Below are 24462 nucleotides of genomic sequence, written 5' to 3'. Positions count from 1 at the left end.
AGGAAAATCTAACTAATTAATTATGGGGCTTTTTTGAATTTGAAATACTGTTTCTATATGGCACCCATTTTTTAATACTGAAATAGTAACAAAATAAAAAACTTCAACTTTATTTTTTATTTTAGAAATGTAGGTACCAAACAACATAGTTACAATACATTACACAATGCTAAATACAAAAAAAAAAATAGTTTGAACAACTTTAAATACAATTAATACATCGACATTAAAATATAAAATCTATAAACATATATTAAAGACAATTATAAATTATACAATATACAATTGTTAGGTATTATTTATAGCCGATGAGAAAATATCTGTCGATTCAATGAGAAATATGTTTTAAAAAACACCTATGAAAATTTTCTGGGTATAGACAGGATTCCATATCAATATTCAGGTTTGGATTGTACGAAGGCATAAAAAAGTAGGAACAATATACTAGTATGTGCATGTAAAACCCCTGGAGTTCCTAAGAATGAACCCAAGTTTGCTGCTTGCACAATTCATTTCAGATGTTTATTAAACGTAAGTTTTTTAATTAAATGTAACTCCAAGGTTTTTAATATATTCAGGATATTAAAGTACAAACTAAGAGTACAATATTATCTAATTTATATTTGTCACATTTTCGAAAAATATTTCACAAACCAAGACTTTGACTTACCATGATGGAAATGCAATAAAAAAAATTAAATTTTGCGAATTTCAAAAAGAGGGTTCTGATTAATAAAATTAACTATGATTCAAAATTGAATCATTCTGTTTGAAATGTATTGAGTAAGTAATGGAGTAAACATTTTTTCATGTTCGAATAAGTTAATGATGAGAAATGCATCTTGTTATCATGTTTTATTTTAGAAAAACATATTTGATATATTCCAGGATGCTGAAAATTTGCTTTTCTTTAAAATTTTGAATAATAGTAAAATAGTACGATGTAGACCTAATATTTGTACACTAACAGCCGGATTCATGAAAGGGGCGTAAGGCGTTAGTCGGACTAAGGAGTTTTGAGCCCGTGTAAACGTATTCACAAAAAATGCGATTCCCTTGCACCTTTTACTTGCGCTAATAGTTATGTCAAAATTTAGACCTGCCACATGACATGCATAAAAATCGTGCAACTTAAGGTGTAGTTTATTAAGTTCATTGCATTTTATTTTTTTAATTGCAATATATTATTATAAGTATTTCCAGTGCTTCATAATAGTTTAACCACAAGACAATAGACGTGGCATTATAATTAATAGTTGCGCCTTCTTCACACACTTTTTGTGAATGGGACTACGCTTTTTATTTAAATTCACGCAACACAGGAGCAAAATTTTTGCACAACTTCCACTAGTCAGACTAACATTATGCCTCGTTGATGAATCCGTGTGTGAAAGTCCTTACATTCAACAAAAAATAACATCGGATGTTCCATTTTAGATAACACCCAGAAGAAATGGGACACCGAAAACAATTTGGAAATATGGACAAACTGATTTGATGCGACTTTTGTCTGGAACACTTTTTTTACTAGCTTGGTTTACAAGCTTCCGCGTTAAAGGCTGAACAATTTCCGAGCTGGTTGCCAAGTCATCAGTTTAGGTTACTTGATGTTTTGAGAGACATATCGTACTTTTTCTAGGTAGAAAAAAATCTTGGGTGTGTATTTATATCTGCTGTATGCACTAGTCCATGGTCTCTTGGTGCATGGCTTGTTGTAGTCAATGACCCTTCGTCTCAATTGGAATTATTTTGATTCTTCTGGATTTCTATCGCCTCCTTGTAGTCCTGGTCAAAATCTTCTCCACATAACTAAAATTCTGGTATTAGATAGGTCTATTTCATGTCCTGTATCTGACCTTTGTTATTCTTCAAGTGACTCTTGTGCTCCTTTACTATCCAATGTTTATTTTTCCGAAGTAATTTCCTCACAATCCCTTGCGATATCTATGCAAAGCTTAAGTTATCTTAAGCATTTATATGCCTAATAACTTGCAATTCTCACCAATAGACGCGGCCTTAGGGGGCAACGAGCAGGATAATCGCCCGGGGCCTCGCTCTTGGAGGGGCATCACACAACAACCCAAGTAAAAAAAGTTTATTTTTGAAACTTTATTTTATCCTTAGCTATTAGTTATAAATATATGACAATAAAATAAAGTTGGTTAATTCATAGTAAATATATTAATACTTAAAAGTAGGTAGTACATAGGTGTCTAAATAAAATTTCTCATTTAGATTTATTTAATGACTGATATCAAAATTGATTAATTTATCAGTGGATAATATTTTTTGTAATTTGACTGTAAAACGTAATTGAAAAATATCTTTGAATCTCGCACCTCTTTTTTATCATTATTAAAAATTTGTCGTCTTTGTATGTGTTAAATTTTAAAAACCCCTTAATATTTTAAAACTCAAAAATTACTTTTGCATTTCTCTTAAATCGTCCGAAATTCGATTTATGTACATTTCACAAAGAACAAGGGCCTCACAAAGGTCTGCCGCCCGGGGCCTCGCAATGGTTAAAGCTGCCTCTGCTCACCAATGCTTGGATCTTCTACATCACAATGCCCCAATGATTTCTCGATGAAAACTTCAAAGTTAATTGTTTATAATGCACACAAGTACAATTTGAATTTTTAATTTCAAAAAGTTTGGAAAATACTGCTTTAGAAGAAAAAAATAAAAAAATATTTACTGTCAATTCATTATCATTTATATTTACAACTAAATTTAAATCCAAGTAACAAACTAATATAGTAATCTTTTTCACACATTACTATTATGGTAGATTCAATTGGTTGCTTTACTATTACAACAGAGCACAATATATGTTTTTTTTCTTATAAATCTTCCTAATCCGACCTAGAATATTATTAAATAAAGTACAAAGTATATTATATATTTTGATAATCATATAACATAAGAATCATATTTATAAATACCTTAATAGGTAATTCTAATATAAATATTTTACACTGCAGTCCCTCTCTCAAGATTCTGCTTAATCTCCGCGGTATGTTCACCATAAAATCTGTCCATTTTCTTATTAAATTTGGCATTCCTTTCATTGATATAGTCAATATCAGCATCGTCATTATGTATACGTCTCCTGGAATATTTACTTCGTTTCGCGATCTGTTCTTCTACGCTCTTTACAAGATTGTCAACTGCTGCGGGTCTATCCTTATGCAGGCCATGCACAATTGTATTCAGACCAGCATAAAATGCATCTCCATATTTAGCCTTTTGTTCTTCATAAACCTCCATATCTTTGGGAGCCAATCCCTTAATTAATCTGTAAACAACTAACGTTAGTTCTTGTGCACATTTTTGTTATAAATATAAACTTCAGAGAGCAAAAAAATCTACCTGTTATATTGCCGAACAGCTGCTGCTTCAAAATCTGAGAAACCTTGGTCGGGGTTCTTCTTCTTTTTCAACTTCTCCAACCTTTCAGCTTCCACAGCAGAAACATTTAATAGTTTTACTCTATCATAATCTTCGCCCTTTTTAGCGGCCTCTTCTCTTTCTTTCTGGTCATTTAATATCCACTCTGCTTTACGTTTTCGGTTCTCCCAATTCGATGGTAATTTATTCCTTGCATCTTCTGCTATAACTTCCTGGTGGTTATGACTACGTGCCTCGTTCCTTAATCTGTGAAGATCTCTTAGTTTCTTCAAACGTTCTGCCTGTTTCTGAGCAAACGTTTTACCTTCACCAGTATTCTCTTCGTTTATTATACTTGTATCCATTTTATTGGGTTGCTGTATTCTGGACTTGTTTACTGAGATATATTTCAATCGATACAAAAAATAACAGAAGACGCTTAACTTCACGAATATTATTAAATAAAAGATTTTGGGCAAAATTTGGATGAAACAAATGAACTGTGTAGGTTAAGATACAAACGTCAAACCTATGTCATCAAACAAAAAGAGAGAAGTTAGCTCTAGAATCTAAAAAAAAAAACAGAGTATGCATAGATGCATAGTTTTGAAAAATTTAGAATGGCTTAGATTGGAGAAGTTTAGGAGCATTCAGCATTAATAGATTAGATAAGTATAGGATCACGCGTCTCACGATCATGTACCAAAGATTACTTTAATTGAACTATTTTTACAATTTAGGTCGTTTTAGTACGTTTTATATACAGAAAAACTTAAGCTAATCTATTAACCAAATTAACCTAATCTACTATGATTTAATGAAAATTTGAGCATCTATTTATTGACTATTCACAAAACTAACAACGCAAATTGACGGATGCAGCCAATAGCCGCTGATGAAGGGAACGCGGAAATATTAATACCATGAATTGAATAATCACTTTCTTTCCAACTTTCAATAAACATAAAAAAATTAAAAATTAAATGATCACTAATATTTATCACCAACAGTGATTGTACTAAATATGTTGTGTAGCTCAAATGTTTATGAAATACGTGAATGTAATAAAACATAAACCTGGACTTCATTATTATTGTTACCTTTAAGCTGTTACATTCTTAGAGCATATACTACTGGAGGCTGGAGGCCGCGTCCCAGTGCCCGAGAATGTAGGGAGGTTTAGAGACAGAGGGGTATAGGAGTGTATTTGCTATCTCTCTCTGCAACATGCAATCGCGTGCTGCTAGAGAGAGATAACATTGCACTCTCGGCTACTCAGACGCTACCTCCAGTAATTATGCTCTAAGGCTACATTAAACTTGATTTAGATGTGTGAATCGAATGAACCTAAAATAAATGACATATTTTTGCTGTATACTTCACTTCTGTTATCTTCAAAACTAGTGATGGGAATAATCAAATGAATTAAATAATCGAGAGGTTACCATTCGAATTAATTTTATAATCGAATGATCATTCGAATGAATAATCGAAAGTTCACTTTGAAAATTTCCGGTCTATCCCAAATCATATGCGAAACATGTTGACGTTAGGTAAATGAATGACTGTCGCGGATTGGGGCATTTCTTCCATATTTCTTCGTTGCCAGTTGAGTGATTCAGCAGCATGTGTTTAAAATGAGTAGTCGCCGCCTAAAGAGGTCCATTGTTTGGGATTTTTTTGAAAAAAAAAATTATATAGAAAACATAATTTGGTATTATTTTCATTCATATGAATTTTTATCCCCGCTAAATAAAGCTCCCATCTAACCCCCCGCGATGCCACTCATAAAATTCCTGCATACCTGTTTTCTTGTATGTCGGTGCGGTGATATTCGATTGTCTCATCTATCCTCTCGGCCGTCTTATCTCGAGATGTTGTAGCTCGTTAGAGCGTTGGAACAATCGAAACATCTGCGCACTCGCTCGAGTAGTGCACGTATTAGTAACGCTGTGGCCACTGTCATTCGTATCCGAATAATCGAATGATTCTATATGACCACTCGAGATATCTCGAGAGATTTTCATAATCGATATAATCGATAATTTTCATTCGAGTAGTCCCATCACTATTCAAAACCTATTGAGGTTATATACGTTTTAAATGCTTCCTGTTAATTTAAATCAAAGTTATGACTAAAGGAAATATAGAAATTATAGTTAAAGACTTAAAAGATCATCCTCAGTGCATACATGGGCCAACAATTTTATTTTCCAGAGAAGTGAAAGGAGTAAGGAGAAATTTTTTCGCTTGTTCGGCATGCAGAGAACGAAAGCATTGCAATTTCTTCCTGTGGGAAGATGAAAGAAATAAGTTAACTCTATCCAAAAAGCAAATTTGGGAGCAGGAAACGATGAAATATTTAAAGAATATTAACCACAGAAAAATTTTTGTTACTTTGAACAAAGTGATTGGTTTACCTCCGACTAAGAGATTATACTGCCACAATTGTTCAGAGTTTGTGTTGGAGATGAGTGAATCTAAACACAGTGATCATAATTTGTTACGAGGACTGACTGATTATCAGTTAAACCATCCTTCTGAAATTCTACTGCCTGCGGAAAACACTAAGAAAGAAGCTCAATATTTATTTTCAAAATTGTCAGTAAAAACTATTGTAGATATCTTTACTCAACTCGGTTACAAGTAAAGTAAACCAAACATTAAAATTCCTTGCATTACTTATACTAACAAATTTTTTTAGAGACGTTATTTGTATAGGAACGCCAAGAATTCATGAACATATAAGGAGTAGTTGTGATGACATGAACAGCATATTATTAGACATTGACAGTAGATTCCACAGCTTTTTTGGACCTCTAGAATATGTCTGGTACAATTCTTTCAATCATCATTTTTTCTTTACAGAAGCCGGAAATGTTTTTAAGGACTTTCTAAAATCTAGTAAGTAGGTGTCTTATCATTTAGTGCCTGAAGGATATTTATAATATACGAATAATTTAATTTTAGAGGGAAAAATACGGTCTTAATTACAGACCCACCCTTTGGAGGCAGAGTGGAACCACTTGCATTTACTTTTACGACAATAAACAATGAATATAAGAGTATTCATAAAACAAAGAGTGATCTTCCGATGTTCTGGGTTTTTCCATATTTTATGGAACCTCAAATTTTAAACAGTTTACCGAATTTTAAAATGTTGGACTATAAAGTCCTTTATGACAATCATTCCTCATTTCAAAATGGTCCAAAAGGAAGGAAACAAGGTTCACCTGTACGAATTTTTACTAATGTTAATCCAAGGCAAGTAAATGTTTCATTGTATTATTTTTATTTCCAAAACATTGACCTTTGTGCATTTTAAAATTGACTAATTGGTTTCAGATTGATAAAATTACCTGAAGATGAATATAAATTTTGCCCGCTGTGTAACAGATGGGTTTCCCTTGAAAATAAACATTGCAGTTTGTGCAACAATTGTACGTCGAAAGATGGAAGGTCGTACGTACACTGCGAAATTTGTAAAAGGTGTGTTAAACCTACTTGGAAGCATTGCAGAAAATGTGAAAGATGTACACAAGTTGAGCATAAATGTCTTATTTTAAAATTTTCCAAGGTAAATAATAAAATAAATTAATGATAATTGAGCACAGAATCTCTACAAATTTGCCATATTTTTATTTTAGAGATGCTTTCACTGTAAAGAAGAGGGACATAAGAAAAGCGAATGTCCACTTATGAATATTGCATTAAACAATAGAAGGAAAAAGAAAATCGATAAACGAATGAAGAAAAAGAAAATTCATGTAGAGTAATTTATAATTTTAATATATTTTGTTGTTTTCTATAAAAAAAAAATAAAAGGAAAGTAACTAAATCAATGTAATTTTGAAAAAAGGCTACTACACCTTTAAATATCATATCTACCTTTTAATAACATTACTGTTTTTAATATAATATGAAGTCCCCACCCCGCTCACTCTATCCAATGGCGTCAATATTTTTACAATCCGACGTTTTGTCTTCGAGGGACCATCATCAGGTTAATTTTTTTAAATATTTCGCTGCTATTTTTATGACCAAATCTAGTAATTTTTAATTCTGAATTAGATATTACTATTGTAATCGTAAAAAGGTTTTTAGCTATCATTTAAAATTTTTTCTGAGTATGGCTCTGAACGCTTTAATGCAATAATTTAAAAAGTTGTACCTAATAAAAAAAATAAGACGAATTTATGAAATGTTTTATTATGTATTTCTAATTAGTATTGCTAATAGTAGTAAAAAAATTGTTGGATATTTTGTGCTGTATTCACTTTTATACTGTTATGACTTCATCCAACAGATATTTTGAATGCGTTCAGAGCCGTACTCAGGAAAAATTTAAAATGATAGCTAAACTAACATTGATTAAACATTGACTAACATTGACTAAACATTGATAGCTAAAACAATCTAAAAACTTTTTAAGCGATTACAATAGTAATATCACTTTTATCGTATTAACCGTAACCAATGTTTATCGTACAATAGCACACACAATTCTCATATTATAAATGATACAGTTTATTTCTCAAGATACATTAGTAATTAATCAATGGAGGTATAGCATACAAGTCTATAATTCTTTCCCATTTGAGGTATTCTTTTGGATTTGTCTGCATTTCAAGTGTACTGTTGATGTTCAAATACACCAAATTATTTGGACTAACTTTCTCCCACGTCACATTACCTAGGAAACTGTCCACTTCTGGAGTTGGATCTCTAAAGTAAATGATTCGTAAATATTATTTCACGCGATTCTGAATATAAATACTCACAAGTATTTGACAAAGTTTGACCACAGGGTTAATAAACGGTGACGCGTCGTAACATCTTCTGGATCATCAGGAGATTCAGGAGGCAAGCGCGTGTCCCATAAGTAACCCAACTCTTCACCGTGACTAACACCTCGAACACCTAAAATCAAATTATGTAGGTAGGTAGTACAATCTTTGTTGACATATAATTCTAAGGAAAGAATAAGTCAATTTGTTATCGAAACTACTGTAACGATTTATCGCAGTAGAGATAGATTTTTTGGATTAAAATGTGTTTTTATCTCTTCTCCAGTACAGTAGAGTACAAATCATAAATAAACTAGAAGATAATACAATAATTATAAACCCCTTGGTACCAAAAAAATTATAAAAAAGAAAAATGTATTTAAGTAACCTACTAGAGTTCCTAATGAATACTATCGATTGAATGGACTGTATTTTCAATTTATATTAAAGGCTGATTCTGAAGCAAATTAATTTTACTCAAAAACTTGACATATTTTTTTTTATACAGTTACTTCGTTCTAACTTAAATAATAAACTATTGATGCATATAATTTATTAACATATTCATCACCTGGAACTTAATAGTAGTTCAACATAACAGCGGAGTAGTAGGCAGAGCTGGGAGAGATCCTTTTAAAAAGGATCTAGATCAAAGGTATTAGATCGTTTTTGAAAAGTATCTATAGATAATTTTAAAAAAGATCATTTGACATTAGAAAGATCTCAGATACAAGATACTTTTATAAAATATCTTTTTACAAAGATCAGTATCTTAGATCATTAAATATGATCTAAGATCAAAAAAATATCTTANAATTTATAATTATAATATATTTTGTTGTTTTCTATAAAAAAAATAAAAGGAAAGTAACTAAATCAATGTAATTTTGAAAAAAGGCTACTACACCTTTAAATATCATATCTACCTTTTAATAACATTACTGTTTTTAATATAATATGAAGTCCCCCCCCCCACCTATTTAACTTTTGAGGACACTACTTTACAATATTTTAATTTCATATTGCCCTTGCATTCAGGAATTTACCAATTTGTGGAAGAACTTAGATTTTTACCAAAAAAGCTTTTATTATAGGTTAAGGCCCCTATAACGGAAACCCACATTTAAATTCATTAAACGAACACAAATTTAAACATTTTTAAACATAATATTTGATAGTAGTCCAATCAACTTACACTTGAAGAAAAAAAATTGTTACCTGTACTTTTATAAGTGAAATGGTAAAAGGGCTTATAATGAACCTAAAAAAAATAAATGCGTGAGCAGGGGAGGCGGATGGTTAATTTGGGGGTTGAAAAGTTGTGAAAAATTGTATCACTGGGATTTCTGGCGAAAGTTGACGTCAAACAAAAAAGTAGTAAGTTGTAGATAATGCAAAAATATACAACTTTTGTAGTAGTTGTAGTATGTTTTTACGATAACCTCAAAATTTCCGAGAAAAATGCGAAAAACAGTTTTTTTCTGATTTTTCGTTTTTTATTTCTCATTTCCGCAAAAATAACTTAGTTTTGACGAAACTTGGTGAAGCTATACTTTTCTGCGTCTTAAATAACCACATTTTTTTTTAGATAAAACATTTGAGAAGTTTCCGAGATATTAATTTTTTCCGGTCTGAAACACTATTTCAAAAACAAATCTACTTAGGAAAATCATCGTAGAGTTCTGCCGGTTATAATTTTTTTCGTTTCGACATAATATACTTTTTGGTGAAATAAAGAAATCTGTAATCAAGTTCAAAAACATATTCAAAAATGCAAAAAAAATTACTTGCAACAATGAATTTTTCAGTAATTGTCGATAATTTGTTTAAAATACAAAAAATTCAAAAACTGATTACACCATTCAATTCTACGGAAAAATATACAAAAAAAAAACTTTGTCTCATTGTTTGACCCAAAACTTTATTTTTGTACTAAACATAACATCTAAGTCGAATTACAAATGCACAAATTATAAATTATCTCTGGATGATTTGAGATTTCAGCAATACAAAGTATTAACTGCAAAGTCGATCTACTGTTGACATGAAACCCGAAAACCTGAAATTTTGCAAAATCGTTTCATTTTTTTCGGGCTTTATTTGAAAACGAATTTTAAAATAAATTGCATGTTTGCATGGCCATTCTTTTCGCTCTATCCAATGGCGTCAATATTTTTACAATCTGACGTTTCGTCTTCGAGGGGCCATCATCAGGTTAATTTTTTTAAATATGTCGCTGCTATTTTTATGACCAAATCTAGTCATTTTTAATTCTGAATTAGATGATATTACTATTGTAATCGCTTAAAAAGGTTTTTAGCTATCATTTAAAATTTTTCCTGAGTACGGTTCTGAACGCTTTCAAAATATCTACTGGAGGAAGTCATAACAGTATAAAAGTCAATTCAGCGCAAAATATCCAACAATTTTTTTTAGTCAATAATTTAAAAAGTTGTACCTAATAAAAAAATAATAATTGTTGGATATTTTGTGCTGTATTTACTTTTATACTGTTATGACTCCATCCAATAGATATTTTGAAAGCGTTCAGAGTCGTACTCAGGAAAAATTTAAAATGATAGCTAAAACAAGCTAAAAACTTTTTAAGCGATTACAATAGTAATATCACTTTTATCGTATTAACCGTAATCAATGTTTATGGTACAATAGCACACACAATTCTCATATTATAAATGATACAGTTTATTTCTCAAGATACATTAGTAATTAATCAATGGAGGTATGGCATACAAGTCTATAATTCTTTCCCATTTGAGGTATTCTTTTGGATTCGTCTGCGTTTCAAGTGTACTGTTGATGTTCAAATACACCAAGTTATTTGGACTAACTTTCTCCCACGTCACGTTACCCAGGGTACTGTCCACTTCTGGAGTTGGATTTCTAAAGTAAATGATTCATAAAATGTTATTTCATAGTCCAATTAACTAAGCCTTTAATTCGAAATTTTGCCAACTTGGCTGAATTTTTGATATGAGTTAGTTTAAGGTATATTATAACAATAAGTGAGAGTAATTTTTTGCTCAACCCCCGGCCAAGGGTGGAAAAAGATAAAACAAAGGGCTTTTTCAAGATAACTCAAANCTTTTTACAAAGATCAGTATCTTAGATCATTAAATATGATCTAAGATCAAAAAAATATTTTAGATCGTTGGAGGAGATCTAAGATTAAATTTCTCAGATCATTTAGAAAACATTACACATTATTCTTATGTACATAATGAATTTGCCTTAAGTAGAACTAAATTTTCAAAATTTTTATCGGAAAGTGTACTGCGCCTGGAGGCATTGATAAAAGTAGCAAACGAGAACATTCTTTCAACTGAGGCTGATGATGCCAATGAGGCATTAAATTTAAAAAAAAAGTTGCTTAATATAGGGATATTTGTCTAGCACTTGAAGAGATCTAAGATATTTTTTGGGATCTTAGATACTTTTCAGGATCTAAGATCCTTCAATTTAGATCATAAGTTCAGATCTTTTTCAAAGGATTTATTTTAAATAGATTAAGATCTAGTCCTTAAAAAAGTATCTAGATACAAATCTAAGATCAGATCTTTGATCTTAGATCATTAAAACGATCTATTTTTAAGATACTCTTAGCTCTGGTAGTAGGTAAATAAAATATTGAGTATATGAATTAATCAATTAATTAAAGCTAATTCACTTCACTCTTCACTTTCAGGCAAAGGAAGAGGACCCAGTCTGGATATTGCTCGCATGAGAATTCCTTTATGAGTTCTAATGGTTACCTACCACTCTAACTATACAGGGTATTAATTAAGTATTTACAATAAATTCAACAGATTTGATTGATTTTAAGACAAAAAGTTCATATAAACATTGGTCCGCAGATGCTTCGTTTTCAAGATACAGGGTGTTAAACTTTTGTAAAAAATTGATATTTCTCGTAAATATCTTAAATACCCTTTACCCAATTTTGTTGTAATTTGGCAGTGTTATTTGTAGTGTTAAGGGGCTAATTTAACCCTAACTTGATTAGATTTGTTAAGTTCAGTGGCGTCCCGAGTGGTATTACGTAATTCGAAATATTAAAAACACCCAATAATACTAATATGTCATCATTTAAAACATGAAAAAGAATAATTCAAAGATATAGATTAGGAGATATTCATACATGTGCTAACATTACATGGTATAGGTATTTGTTAACATTGCTTGAATAGAGAAAACTTACCTGCGACTTCTATATCCTTTCTACCTCCCATATTGCCATTGTATGAAAACTGGTACATATAAACGTCGGTATAGTTGGATTGTAACTTTGCATGCCTAATAGCTGGAGTTGTAAACGAGTCGTCACTGAAAAACTAAACAAAGGTTTTATTATATTATCGATCATTTGGTCCAATTATTTGTATGCTCTTTAAACGTCGGAAAGGTTAATATGCAGCAACACATTGTGAAAGCAAGAAGATCTTTTTTTTTTGGAAGATCCATTCAGATTTTATGAAAGGTTAATAAGCTATTTTTTTCGTCATTGAGAAATTTTTCCTCTTGAACTAGTAATAATTTCAACAAATACACGAAAAGCAGCTTAAAAAATATATGGATGTTACCTTCACTACTTGCCCAGGATCGTCTTCAAATGTTCCGTCGGTGTAAATTTGCCTCAGTCTAGTGCCAGCTGTCAGTTTGTTTCTCTTTGGTCATATTGAACTGGTTTCTAATAAGGTTGGATAAATCACTGTCGAAATATTTCGCACGCGCCTCAACATCTGAAGGATCTTAAAATATCGGTTGACATTTGTGGCAAATAATAAGACGTTTCAATAAGTTTTCGTAATCTTACCAGTATTCAAAAATGATAGTCCTTCCTCAGAGTTAAAGCCAATAATTATGGGAACATGGTTTATGTTTCCCGTTCTAATGTCTTCATGAAATAAACCCGTGAGGAGTGCTCCATCTAGACTAGCATCCTCAATTACAGGCAGCCATATTAAACTTTCCAATAATGAAGACTCTTTTCCAACAGCAGCCTATGCAAATTTTGATTATAGTGTATGATCTATATTTAGTTTTTAACTTCTTACTCATTACCAATCTATAAAAAATAAAAAATGCATTAATTCAACTTACAGTAACTGTGTTGTTGTTTATGTCGGAAGCAGGAAGGCTTTGCAACAGTTCCAGTAATTCGGCTGAATTATCCGAAGTGAAACTTGGATCCAAACTTCGAGCTAATTCGAAAGCGTAGAATCTTGCATAGCTTTGATGTGCCCACTGAGACAATGAGGTACCACTTTGTAAAATGCCACCTCTGAATAAGCCTTTATTCCGTTGACTTAATAAATGTAATCCCACAGATCCCGCTCCGGCACTTTCACCTGATATCGTTATTTTTTCGGGGTCCCCACCAAATAAATGGATATTATTTTTAACCCACTGAAAGGCGAGNAAAAAAATTAATACGGCCCTACTGAAAATAAAAAATGATGCTGTTTTTAGATAGAACAGTTTGTTATTGACAAAAAGTGTACATTCACTTTTTTTCCTAACTCTTATAGTTTCATGGCAAAAATGATTTTTCGGAAAGGTGGTGCTTCTGAATTCTGTAGATAAACTTGAATGAACCTCGACAAAAATTTTCGAGTAGGCTGCTGTCAAGCAATGTTAATTTGACGTTTTAAATGTTATTTTGCGAATTGTTATATAAATTATCCATTAGATAAAGCGTTCAAACTAATAATAAAAATAAGTTTAATAATGTTTTCGAACAATGAATATGCTGATATGAACTTTGTATATGGTTTTTGTGACGGAAATGCCACGGCGGCTCGCCTTGAATATGCAGTAAGATTTCCTTATCGCAGACTACCAGCAAAGGAACAATTTTCAACGACATTCAGTCGTCTCAGACAAACTGGGTCTTTCGGTATTCCAACTTATGCTGATGGACATTTTGCCCCACTTCAGGACGAAGTAAGATCGAATACTATTTTAAACCATTTCGATGAAAATCCATCCACGAGTGTCAGAAGAGATAGCTATGAGCTAGGTATTTCGTCAAGTTCCATTTAGAGAACTCTTCGGGTTGATGGACACCATGCGTACCATATCCAGCGTGTGCAACATTTATTGTCTCAGGACATACGATGCAGGCGCGTGTTTTGTGACTTGATGTTAAACCAAGCAGAGAATGATGATCAGTTTACGCAAAAAGTAATGTGGAAGATGAGTCAACATTTACTCGAAAGGGAATTTTAAACCAAAGGAACAACCATATTTGGTCCGAGAATCCACGGGCAGTAAGGAAACATAGTTTTCAGCATGAATTCCAATGTAGGTAACGTATGGTTGGGTGTGTTGGACAACACTATAGTTGGTCCCTACCTCCTTCCGCATCGGTTAAATGCTGACATGTTTACCGAGTTCCTTGAAAATTGTTTTCAAGATCTGTTAGAAGATGTTCCGCTTAATACTCGAATGAACAGTTGGTTTCAACTAAATGGTTGTCCTGCCCATTTTGGTAGAGGTCCTAGGGAGTAGTTAAACATTAATTATCCCAGAAGATGGATTGGTCGTGGAGGACCTACAGCGTGGCCCGCACGTTCACCGGACTTGACACCGATGGATAATCTCGTTTGGGGTGCTGTTAAACAAAAAGTCTACGAGGTGCCAGTTGGTACCCTAGAAGATCTAAGACAGTAAATAGTCCAAGCGTGTCGAGAATTAACTCCAATTCAGTGTCGATCGGCCACTACCTCCATAAATAGAAGATGTCGTGCTTGTCTACAGTCCGGAGGAGCCCATTTTTAATTGGTAATTTTTTGGTTGTTTCAATTTACAAATAAATTTTCATCTATTGTTTGCCATCTTATTTTATTTAAAAGTACACAACACAAGTAAATGAAGTGACTACAAACCACTTGAAAAAATTTAGGAGTATTGCAAGGGTCGTTACGTTGTCGCATTACGACCCAGCACATTAGATATTAGGTACTTAAATATTTATGTTGTTTTCATCATCGTTTTTTTTTCTAAAAAAAAAACACCCCATATCTCAAAAACGAAGCATCTCCTAAATAATTTTAATACTATTGGTTAAACCCAAGGGAAGGGGAGACAAAATAGCTTATTTGACTCACACATACTCGAGACTAAGACCAATTTTAATAGGTACTATATTTTTTTAGGTTTTTTGAGGAACGTCTTCCTAAAGTTTATCGATATAATCCAAAAGCACCCTTCTGAAAAATCAATTTTGCCATGAAACTATAAGAGTTAGGAAAAAAGTGAATGTACACTTTTTGTCAATAACAAACTGTTCTATCTAAAAACAGCATCATTTTTTATTTTCAGTAGGGCCGTATTAATTTTTTTTATAATTTAATGAGTCTAAGTCCCCATATTTTCGCCACTGGTTGCTTGCGGGACTTCTACTTCTATGGAAAAACGGTATCTTATAAGAAGATGTGTCATGCCAAATTTGGCTTAAATAGCCTTCTTCATTTAGAAGTTATTTAAAAAATTCGAATTCTTTAAAAAATCTTTAACGCCCTATATTTCAAAAATGAAGCGTACCTGGAAAAAAAATTATACTTGATTTTTTTCTTATTTTTTTTTTATGAGGAATATCTCCTTAAAGTTTGTCGTCTTAATCCTGAAACAGCCTGTATATAAAGTAGATTTTTTGGATTAAAATGTGTTTTTATCTCTTCTCCAGTACAGTATAAATAATAAGCTAGAAGATAATACAATTATAAACCCACTGGTACAAAACAAAAGTATAAAAAAGAAACATGTATTTAAGTAACCTACTACAGTCTCTAATGAATACTATCGATTGAATGGACTGTATTTTCAATTTATAATATTAAAGGCTGATTCTGAAGCAATTTTACTCAAAAACTTACATATTTTTTTTTATACACAGTTACTTCGTTCTAACTTAAATAATAAACAATATTGATGCATATAATTTATTAACATATTCATCACCTTGAACTTAATAGTAGTTCAACATAACAGAGGAGTAGTAAGTAAATAAAATATTGAGTATATGAATTAATCAATTAATTAAAGTTAATTCACTTCACTTTCAGACAAAGGAAGAGGACCCAGTCTGGATATTGCTCGCTTGAGAATTCCTTTACGAGTTCTCATGGTTACCTACCACTCTAACTATACAGGGTGTTAATTAAGTATTTACAATAAATTCAACAGATTTGAGTGATTTTAAGACAAAAAGTTCATATAAACATTGGTCCGCAGATGCTTCGTTTTCAAGATACCTACAGGGTGTTAAACTTTTGTAAAAAAATTAATATTTCGTAAATATCTTAAATACCCTTTACCCAATTTTGTTGTAATTTGGCAGTGTTACTTGTAGTGTTAAGGGGCTAATTTAACCCTAACTTGATTAGATTTGTTAAGTTCAGTGACGTCTTGAGCGGTATTACGTAATTGGAAATATTAAAATCACCCAACACCCAATAATACTAATATGTCATCATTTAAAACATGAAAAAGAATAATTGAAAGATATAGATTAGGAGATATTCATACATTAAAACGTACGTGGAAAAATGGTTAAGGTTATTACTTTAATAGAAAATACAATAAAATGAGGAAAAACTGGGATAAATATTTGGTAAGGAATAAAAATGCCTACATTTAAAAAACCCTTCTCGATTACTCTCTATGTGCTAACATTACATGGTATAGGTATTTGTTAACATTGCTTGAATAGAGAAAACTTACCTGCGACTTCTATATCCTTTCTACCTCCCATATTGCCATNTTAGATTTGATAAAATTTCAGCTTTCAGTACTTTCAATTTAATTTTATATAATTCCATAATAAACATTGCACGTATATTTGTAACCTATGTCATTAAGAAAAAAAGGGAATAGCAAGTTTCCTAATATCTCCTAATACAGATCCTTGTGGTATACACGACGTTGCAATGTATTAAAATGATAATTATTTGAGACAAAGTTACCAGAGGGATAGAGAAACCTAAATTTGAGAGTTTATTGAGCAGAAGATCTAAACTATCAAATGGTTTAGTGAAATCAAGATATATTGTATTCGTTGAGCAATTATGTCTCAAATTGAATCTCAAATATAAAATTTGTTTCGGTGTCTTAACCTTTGTAAAAATCGTGCTAAATTGATAATTTAGATTTTTTGATAAAGAAAACATTGAATCATAAATTAAAAATTCGAATATCATATATAGTCCACGGGCCCACGTACAAACAAAAAAAAGGATTACCAGCAAGCTGTAACTTTGCGTGCAGCTTAAGTTTGACAAGTCTCCCAAGATTTGACTACTAGGAAAATTCAACAGTGGTAAGTTTTCCCGTGATTTTCAGGAAAACATGTCAATCTGGCATAGACATGGACTGTTATGACCAGCACTTTTTTTTTAGTTTAAATGAAAGATATATTCTTTTTAAACCCCCCAAAAAATTTGTCCGACAAAAATGTTGGGTATTTTGAGTTTGTCCGCCACTCCAGATATGTCGATTTGGTGACATTATAGTTGGTGACAACCAGAAAGCTGATTTTTCTGAGAGGGTTTGGTAATAAGATTTGAAATGAAAGTATCTTATTGTCCGACAAAATTCTTGAGAAGTTTCTGCAGTCCGACGCCCCGAAGATGTCGATTTAACGACAACATGGTTGGTGATAACCAGCAATCTGGTTTTGATTTTTTTTCCGTAATAATTCAAATGTATAACACAATAATATACTTGTCCGCCAAAAAGATTGGAAAGTTTGCCTTAAAAATGAGAAAAATTACAATTTTTGTGGTATGCAGGGTGTTCCTAAATAAGTGTCGCAACGGAAAACTGGAAATTCCTCTTGAAAAAAGAAACATTATTTTCCTTTTCCATTTTTCTCTCCGGGCTTTCGTTTTCGAGATACACGGTGTCAAAACTTTAATTTTTTTAAATTTTTTTGCCAATATCTTAGGAACCGTTTAAATTACAGGACTGAGTTTTTGTACACGCATTACCACTATTAATAGNTATGAGACGACTTCATTATAGCCATCCTTCTCTATCGCATGGATTTCTATGTCTTACTTTATCGCTCTCACGTAACGGCAGATGGACCATCGGTACTTTCCGAACCTGTATTGTATTCGTTGAGCAATTATGTCTCAAATTGAATCTCAAATATAAAATTTGTTTCGGTGTCTTAACCTTTGTAAAAATCGTGCTAAAAGGATAAATTAGATTTTTTTAAAAGAAAACATTGAATCATAAATTAAAAATTCAAATATCATATAATCATTATATATGATTGACATCGGTCTATACAGGATGGCCAGAAGTACGGAATAAAATTTATATCTTTTGAATGAGTTAATTTTTTTTAAAACGTCGAAACACGTTAACTGATTTTGATTTTTTCCCATCTTTCGGTTATATAATAATTAATTTTTCNATACTAATATGTCATCATTTAAAACATGAAAAAGAATAATTCAAAGATATAGATTAGGAGATATTCATACATGTGCTAACATTACATGGTATAGGTATTTGTTAACATTGCTTGAATAGAGAAAACTTACCTGCGACTTCTATATCCTTTCTACCTCCCATATTGCCATTGTATGAAAACTGGTACATATAAACGTCGGTATAGTTGGATTGTAACTTTGCATGCCTAATAGCTGGAGTTGTAAACGAGTCGTCACTGAAAAACTAAACAAAGGTTTTATTATATTATCGATCATTTGGTTCAATTATTTGTATGTTCTTTAAACATCGGAAAGGTTAATATGCAGCAACACATTGTGAAAGCAAGAAGATCTTTTTTTTTGGAAGATAGTTTCAGAAAATCATTTGAAGTTGTGATTTTTCTGTATTTGTTAGAAGTCACTTTAACGGAACATGGTAAAACAAAATTTGTGTAATTTCTGGCAGGAATTTCATTTTTTTTGGAAGTAAATTTTCTCAAACATGAGAAAATAAGACAGTGCCCCACATAACAAAATTGTGACTTCTTCTTAAGTCCACCAAATTTCCAAGGTCTAGTTACGTGTCAGTTCAGATTTTATGAAAGGTTAATAAGCTATTTTTTTCGTCATTGAGAAATATTTCCTCTTGAACTAGTAACAATTTCAACAAATACACGAAAAGCAGCTTAAAAAATATATGGGTGTTACCTTCACTACTTGCCCAAGATCGTCTTCGAATGTTCCATCGGTGTAAATTTGTCTCAGTCTAGTGCCAGCTGTCAGTTTGTTCTCTTTGGTCATATTGAACTGGTTTCTAATGAGGTTGGATAAATCACTGTCGAAATATTTCGCACGCGTCTCAACATCTGAAGGATCTTAAAATATCGGTTGACATTTGTATCAAATAATAAGACGTTTGAATAAGTTTTCGTAATCTTACCAGTATTCAAAAACGATAGTCCTTCCTCAGAGTTAAAGCCAATAATTATGGGAACTTGGTTTATGTTTCCCGTTCTAATGTCTTCATGAAATAAACCCGTGAGGAGTGCTCCATCTTGACTAGCATCCTCAATTACAGGCAGCCATATTAAACTTTCCAATAATGAAGACTCTTTTCCAACAGCAGCCTATGCAAATTTTGATTATAGTGTATGATCTATATTTAGTTTTTAACTTCTTANCCATCTTGACTAGCATCCTCAATTACAGGCAGCCATATTAAACTTTCCAATAATGAAGACTCTTTTCCAACAGCAGCCTATGCAAATTTTGATTATAGTGTATGATCTATATTTAGTTTTTAACTTCTTACTGGTTACCAATCTATAAAAAATAAAAAAATGCATTCATTCAACTTACAGTAACTGTGTTGTCGTTTATGTCGGAAGCAGGTAGGTTTTGCAACAGTTCCAGTAATTCGGCTGAGTTATCCGAAGTGAAACTTGGATCCAAACTTCGAGCTAATTCGAAGGCGTAGAATCTTGCATAGCTTTGATGTGCCCACTGAGACAATGAGGTACCACTTTGTAAAATGCCACCTCTGAATAAGCCTTTATTNACAAGATTAGGGCGGAGATGCATAATTTACCAGCTGAAGTCATTCAGAATGCTGTGGACAGCTTTTACTATCGTCTTGGAGAATGCCAAATAGTGAATGGAGGACATTTTCAGCATTTGCGACATTGAGTTTATTTTTGTAAATTATCTAGTTGTTTCAATTTCTAAATGAAAAAAAACTTGTTTGGCTTTGGTATGGCTGGATTCAGTTTTCTATAATCAGTTAACGTGTTTCGGCGTTTTAAAAAAAATTAACTCATTCAAAAGATATGAATTTTATTCCGTACTTCTGGCCATCCCTCTATAGTTACTTACATCAAGTTTGTATCTGCTGAATTCGGGTATAAATACATGTACCAGTGGCGGAGATACTAGGGATTACTTACACTAAAAAACTCAGAAATTGGACGCTAAAAAATCCACAGAGTTTATTGTCAGTTGGAAATAACTATTATTATTTTTTCTTCTTGAAATAAACCCAGAATTCTTTTTATTTTTTTTTAATTCCGTTTTTATCCCTCAGTATGAAAAAATTATAAGGTGCTATTACATCCTAAAATTGTCATATCCCCAGTTTTTTATATAATTTTTTGTAAAATGACTAATTGTACTAATAAATATCATAAGTAAATAAAGGGGTAAAATGAAGTTAAGGGCACATGTTATAAGAATGCTTATAGAAACCGTTCGTCTTATTTGTCCTTTTAACGGTCCTAACTAAAGAAATTGTAATGATGCCATTATTGTTATTATTTTTACTAAAAGCGTTTCATATTTATTAGTTACCTAGAGCTCCTAAACGGTAGTTTATCGTGACAACAACAATATTNAAAAGTGCTGGTCATAACAGTCCATGTCTATGCCAGATTGACATGTTTTCCTGAAAATCACGGGAAAACTTACCACTGTTGAATTTTCCTAGTAGTCAAATCTTGGGAGACTTGTCAAACTTAAGCTGCACGCAAAGTTACAGCTTGCTCAAATCTTATTACCAAACCCTCCCAGAAAAATCAGCTTGCTGGTTGTCACCAACCATAATGTCAATGTCAACTTACCACTGTTGAATTTTCCTAGTAGTCAAATCTTGGGAGACTCGTCTAACTTAAGCTGCACGCAAAGTTACAGCTTGCTGGTAATCATTTTTTCTTTGTACGTGGGCCCGTGGACTAATAATCATTATATATGATTGACATCGGTCTATATAGTTACTTACATCAAGTTGGTTCTGCTGAATTTGGGTATAAATACGTGTGCCAGTGGCGGAGATACTAGGGATTACTTACACTAAAAAATTCAGAAATTGGACGCTAAAAAATCCACAGAGTTTATTATGTCAGTTGGAAATAACTGTATTATTATTTTTTCTTCTTGAAATAAACCCTGAATTCTTTTTCATTTTTTTAATTCCGTTTTTATCCCTCTGTATGAAAAAATTATAAGGTGCTATTACATCTTAAAATTGTCATATCCCCAGTTTTTTATATAATTTTTTGTAAAATGACTAATTGTACTAAAAAATATCATAAGTAAATAAAGGGGTAAAATGAAGTTAAGGGCACATGTTATAAGAATGCTTATAGAAACCGCATTTCTTATTTGCTGACATGGTCCTCCTGCTTGGGGGTGTTCTTTACCAAAAACCTACTTGACTAATTTTGCACTATTTTAGTTGTCTCATTATCTCTAAACTTTTAGCTCTCCAAATGTCCTTTTAACGGTCCTAACTAAAGAAATTGTAATGATGCCATTATTGTTATTATTTTTACTAAAAGCGTTTCATATTTATTAGTTACCTAGAGCTCCTAAACGGTAGTTTATCGTGACAACAACAATATTATGGTCAATGAAGAATCCAGGTTTGAATATCATAATAGCTCCAGATCCAGTTTCAAATCCACCTCCATGTATCCATATTAACACCGCTAATGGGGTTTGTGAAGTATTTCCAGATTTCTAAAAGAAAATATGCATCGATAATAACGATATTTGAAAAAAAAACAGTAAAGTAACTACAACTTTAATATTTGGAGGCGTATAATTTTACTGGAGGTACACCTGTATCACTCACATTTTTGCATAACTTTATAATTAAATAAAACATAAATGTTTTTGGCCACGAATGCACCGCTCCTTAAGCTCATAATCATTAATATTTTACTATTTTTCTTTGAATTTAACCAAATAGTAGTAATAGTGATAGACATCGGCTAAAAGAGTGTGATATCAATGTCTAAAATTGTTGATATTAAATTGACTACAGTATCAGCTAATTGTAACTATCTTCCATCTTACCAGAGGAGTGTAAACATTCAAGTATAAACAGTCTTCCGTTTGGATTATTCCGGGAATCGGTATGTAGACGTCTCCACCTTGGTAACAAACTTTTTCATTTTTCGTGGTGTTTAATATTCCTTCCCATTTTGCTGGCGCTACAGGTGCCTAAAAATGAATTGAAATGATAAAAATAAAAAGTAACAAAAATACATACGTTTTCATCCTTACCTGAAATCTTAATTCGCCTATAGGTGGAGCTGCGTACGGTATGTCTTGAAATGCGTAATAAACATTGTCGTTTGGAGACTGCAAGGCTTGACCTCTTATTTGGCCCTCTGGTAAAGTGACAAGTGTCGGGTCATCTACCTATTTATGAAGAAATATGTAATATTTGTGGTACTTCAACTAGATACATAAATATTAATAACTATTTTGTACATAAGGAAGACATTTCAAATTTACAAAACTTCGATATATATAAGTAAGCCAATAATTACTTACATCCGCTGCAGATGACCTTATTGCGCATAAAATCAGTAGCAGCAGCCCGTTGTACTTCATGATTTCGAATTAATAGCGATAACGAACGAGCTTTTCAATTTATAGAATCTGAAATAGGTAATTTTTTATTCGGTTAAAATTCAAGTGTTCGACTTTCGCAGATATTTTTGTGGTACTTGTAGTCTTATCTTTATGATAATTATTTTTTTATAAAGAACATACAAAATAGAAAAATTATTATATCAGCACTTTAAATTAAAGTGGTTTTAACTGGTTTACATTTGCATGGATTACACTAAAACTGGTGAATAGGCAACTTTTGAAACATTTTCTATAAATACCAAAAATTAATTTCCTACAAATCATCAGCAAAATATTGTCAAGGCATATGTAAAGTTTATCTAAATGAAGGTGCTCAAATGGTACCTTCGAAGTTTTATCTAACTAATAATACAAAAAACACAGAACTTATAATTCGAATTTACTAATCTATATAAATAAAAATGAAATAGTGTTCGTTGGTAAGCACGTCACTTGAGATGGCTGGACTGATGTGGTAATTTTTTCTATGTTCGTAATAGTGAGGATAAGGTATTTAGGGAAAGAAAAGTTGGAAAAGTTGTCCGGAAAATTGGAAAATTCGTGTAAAACTGAAAGTGCTGATCACAAACAAATTTGTAGATTCAGGTAGTTGTATATAATTTTTGTATTTAATGTTAAGATTATTGAATAATCGACCTTTTGTATATATATCATAAAATTCTTATAAACAATATAAATGGTACAGTTTATTTATCAAGATACATTAGTAATTAACCAATGGAGGTATAGCATATACGTCGATAATTCTTTCCCACTTGAGGTACTCTCTTGGATTCGACTGCATTTCAAGTGTATCGTTGATGTTCAAATACACCAAATTATTTGGACTAACTTTCTCCCACGTCACGTTACCCAGGGAACTGTCCACTTCTGGGGTTGGATTTCTAAAATAAATCATTCATAAATATTATTTCAAGCGATTCTGAATATAAGTACTCACAAGTATTTGACAAAGTTTGACCACAGGGTTAATAAACGGTGACGCGTCGTAACATCTTCTGGATCATCAGGAGATTCAAGAGGCACGCGCATGTCCCACAAATAACCCAACTCTTCACCGTGACTAACACCTCGAACACCTGAAATCAAATTATGTATAGTCTGTTTAGAAATGAAAGAGAGTAATAAAAGCTTATTATGTATGCAAATCGTAAATAAATGTAGTACTGGTACTTATATTCAATATTTTTATATTATGTATTTTCGGTATAGATGAGGTGTACTTTTAAAAAAACTTTGTGCGATCGGACTGTACTAAATTGTAGCAGGTAGCTAAAATTTAATCCCCGACAATCCGTCTTTGTCTATGCCGCTTCAATTTCTCGGTCCATTTCTCTTATAAGTAAACAATATAAAAACAGCATTTCAAAACATGAGGCTACTTTAAGCAT

The 24462-nt window shown here is 31.9% G+C and overlaps 3 protein-coding genes across 4 annotated transcripts; 1 reads left to right on the top strand and 2 right to left on the bottom strand.

Moving 5' to 3' along the window:
• Window positions 1-2338: 2338 nt before the first annotated feature.
• Window positions 2339-3918, bottom strand: LOC108905338 (pre-mRNA-splicing factor Syf2). Of its 2 annotated transcripts, XM_018708163.2 has the most exons (3): window positions 3373-3918; window positions 2946-3298; window positions 2339-2865 (listed from the first exon to the last, which is right to left on the bottom strand). In XM_018708163.2, exons 1-2 carry the CDS (start codon window positions 3753-3755, stop codon window positions 2974-2976), a joined length of 708 nt encoding a protein of 235 aa, XP_018563679.1. In that variant the 5' UTR covers window positions 3756-3918; the 3' UTR covers window positions 2339-2865; window positions 2946-2973. The 2 variants fall into 2 exon arrangements, with proteins under 2 accessions (XP_018563679.1, XP_018563678.1); XM_018708162.1 differs by lacking the exon at window positions 2339-2865 and having other exon boundaries at window positions 2902-3298.
• A 1541-nt stretch (window positions 3919-5459) lies between these two features.
• On the top strand, window positions 5460-7166 carry LOC108905339 (zinc finger CCHC domain-containing protein 4). Its single transcript, XM_018708164.2, has 5 exons — window positions 5460-6036; window positions 6095-6298; window positions 6361-6654; window positions 6736-6967; window positions 7038-7166. Exons 1-5 carry the CDS (start codon window positions 5522-5524, stop codon window positions 7164-7166), a joined length of 1374 nt encoding a protein of 457 aa, XP_018563680.1. The 5' UTR covers window positions 5460-5521.
• A 755-nt stretch (window positions 7167-7921) lies between these two features.
• On the bottom strand, window positions 7922-23079 carry LOC108905332 (acetylcholinesterase-like). The gene is given in 14 exon segments (XM_023454644.1): window positions 7922-8115; window positions 8172-8310; window positions 12394-12526; window positions 12776-12834; window positions 12836-12943; window positions 13009-13195; window positions 13296-13635; window positions 19359-19512; window positions 19578-19764; window positions 19997-20175; window positions 21988-22147; window positions 22487-22633; window positions 22697-22834; window positions 22970-23079. Coding segments are annotated over 14 exon segments (2172 nt in total). The 5' UTR covers window positions 23030-23079; the 3' UTR covers window positions 7922-7934.
• Window positions 23080-24462: the final 1383 nt, after the last annotated feature.

The sequence above is a fragment of the Anoplophora glabripennis genome, unplaced genomic scaffold (assembly GCF_000390285.2).
Source record: "Anoplophora glabripennis isolate ALB-LARVAE unplaced genomic scaffold, Agla_2.0 scaffold328, whole genome shotgun sequence".
NCBI lineage: Eukaryota > Metazoa > Arthropoda > Insecta > Coleoptera > Cerambycidae > Anoplophora > Anoplophora glabripennis.
The sequence above is the reverse complement of the archived record's forward strand: the minus strand, read 5'-3'. Positions and strand labels throughout refer to the sequence as shown.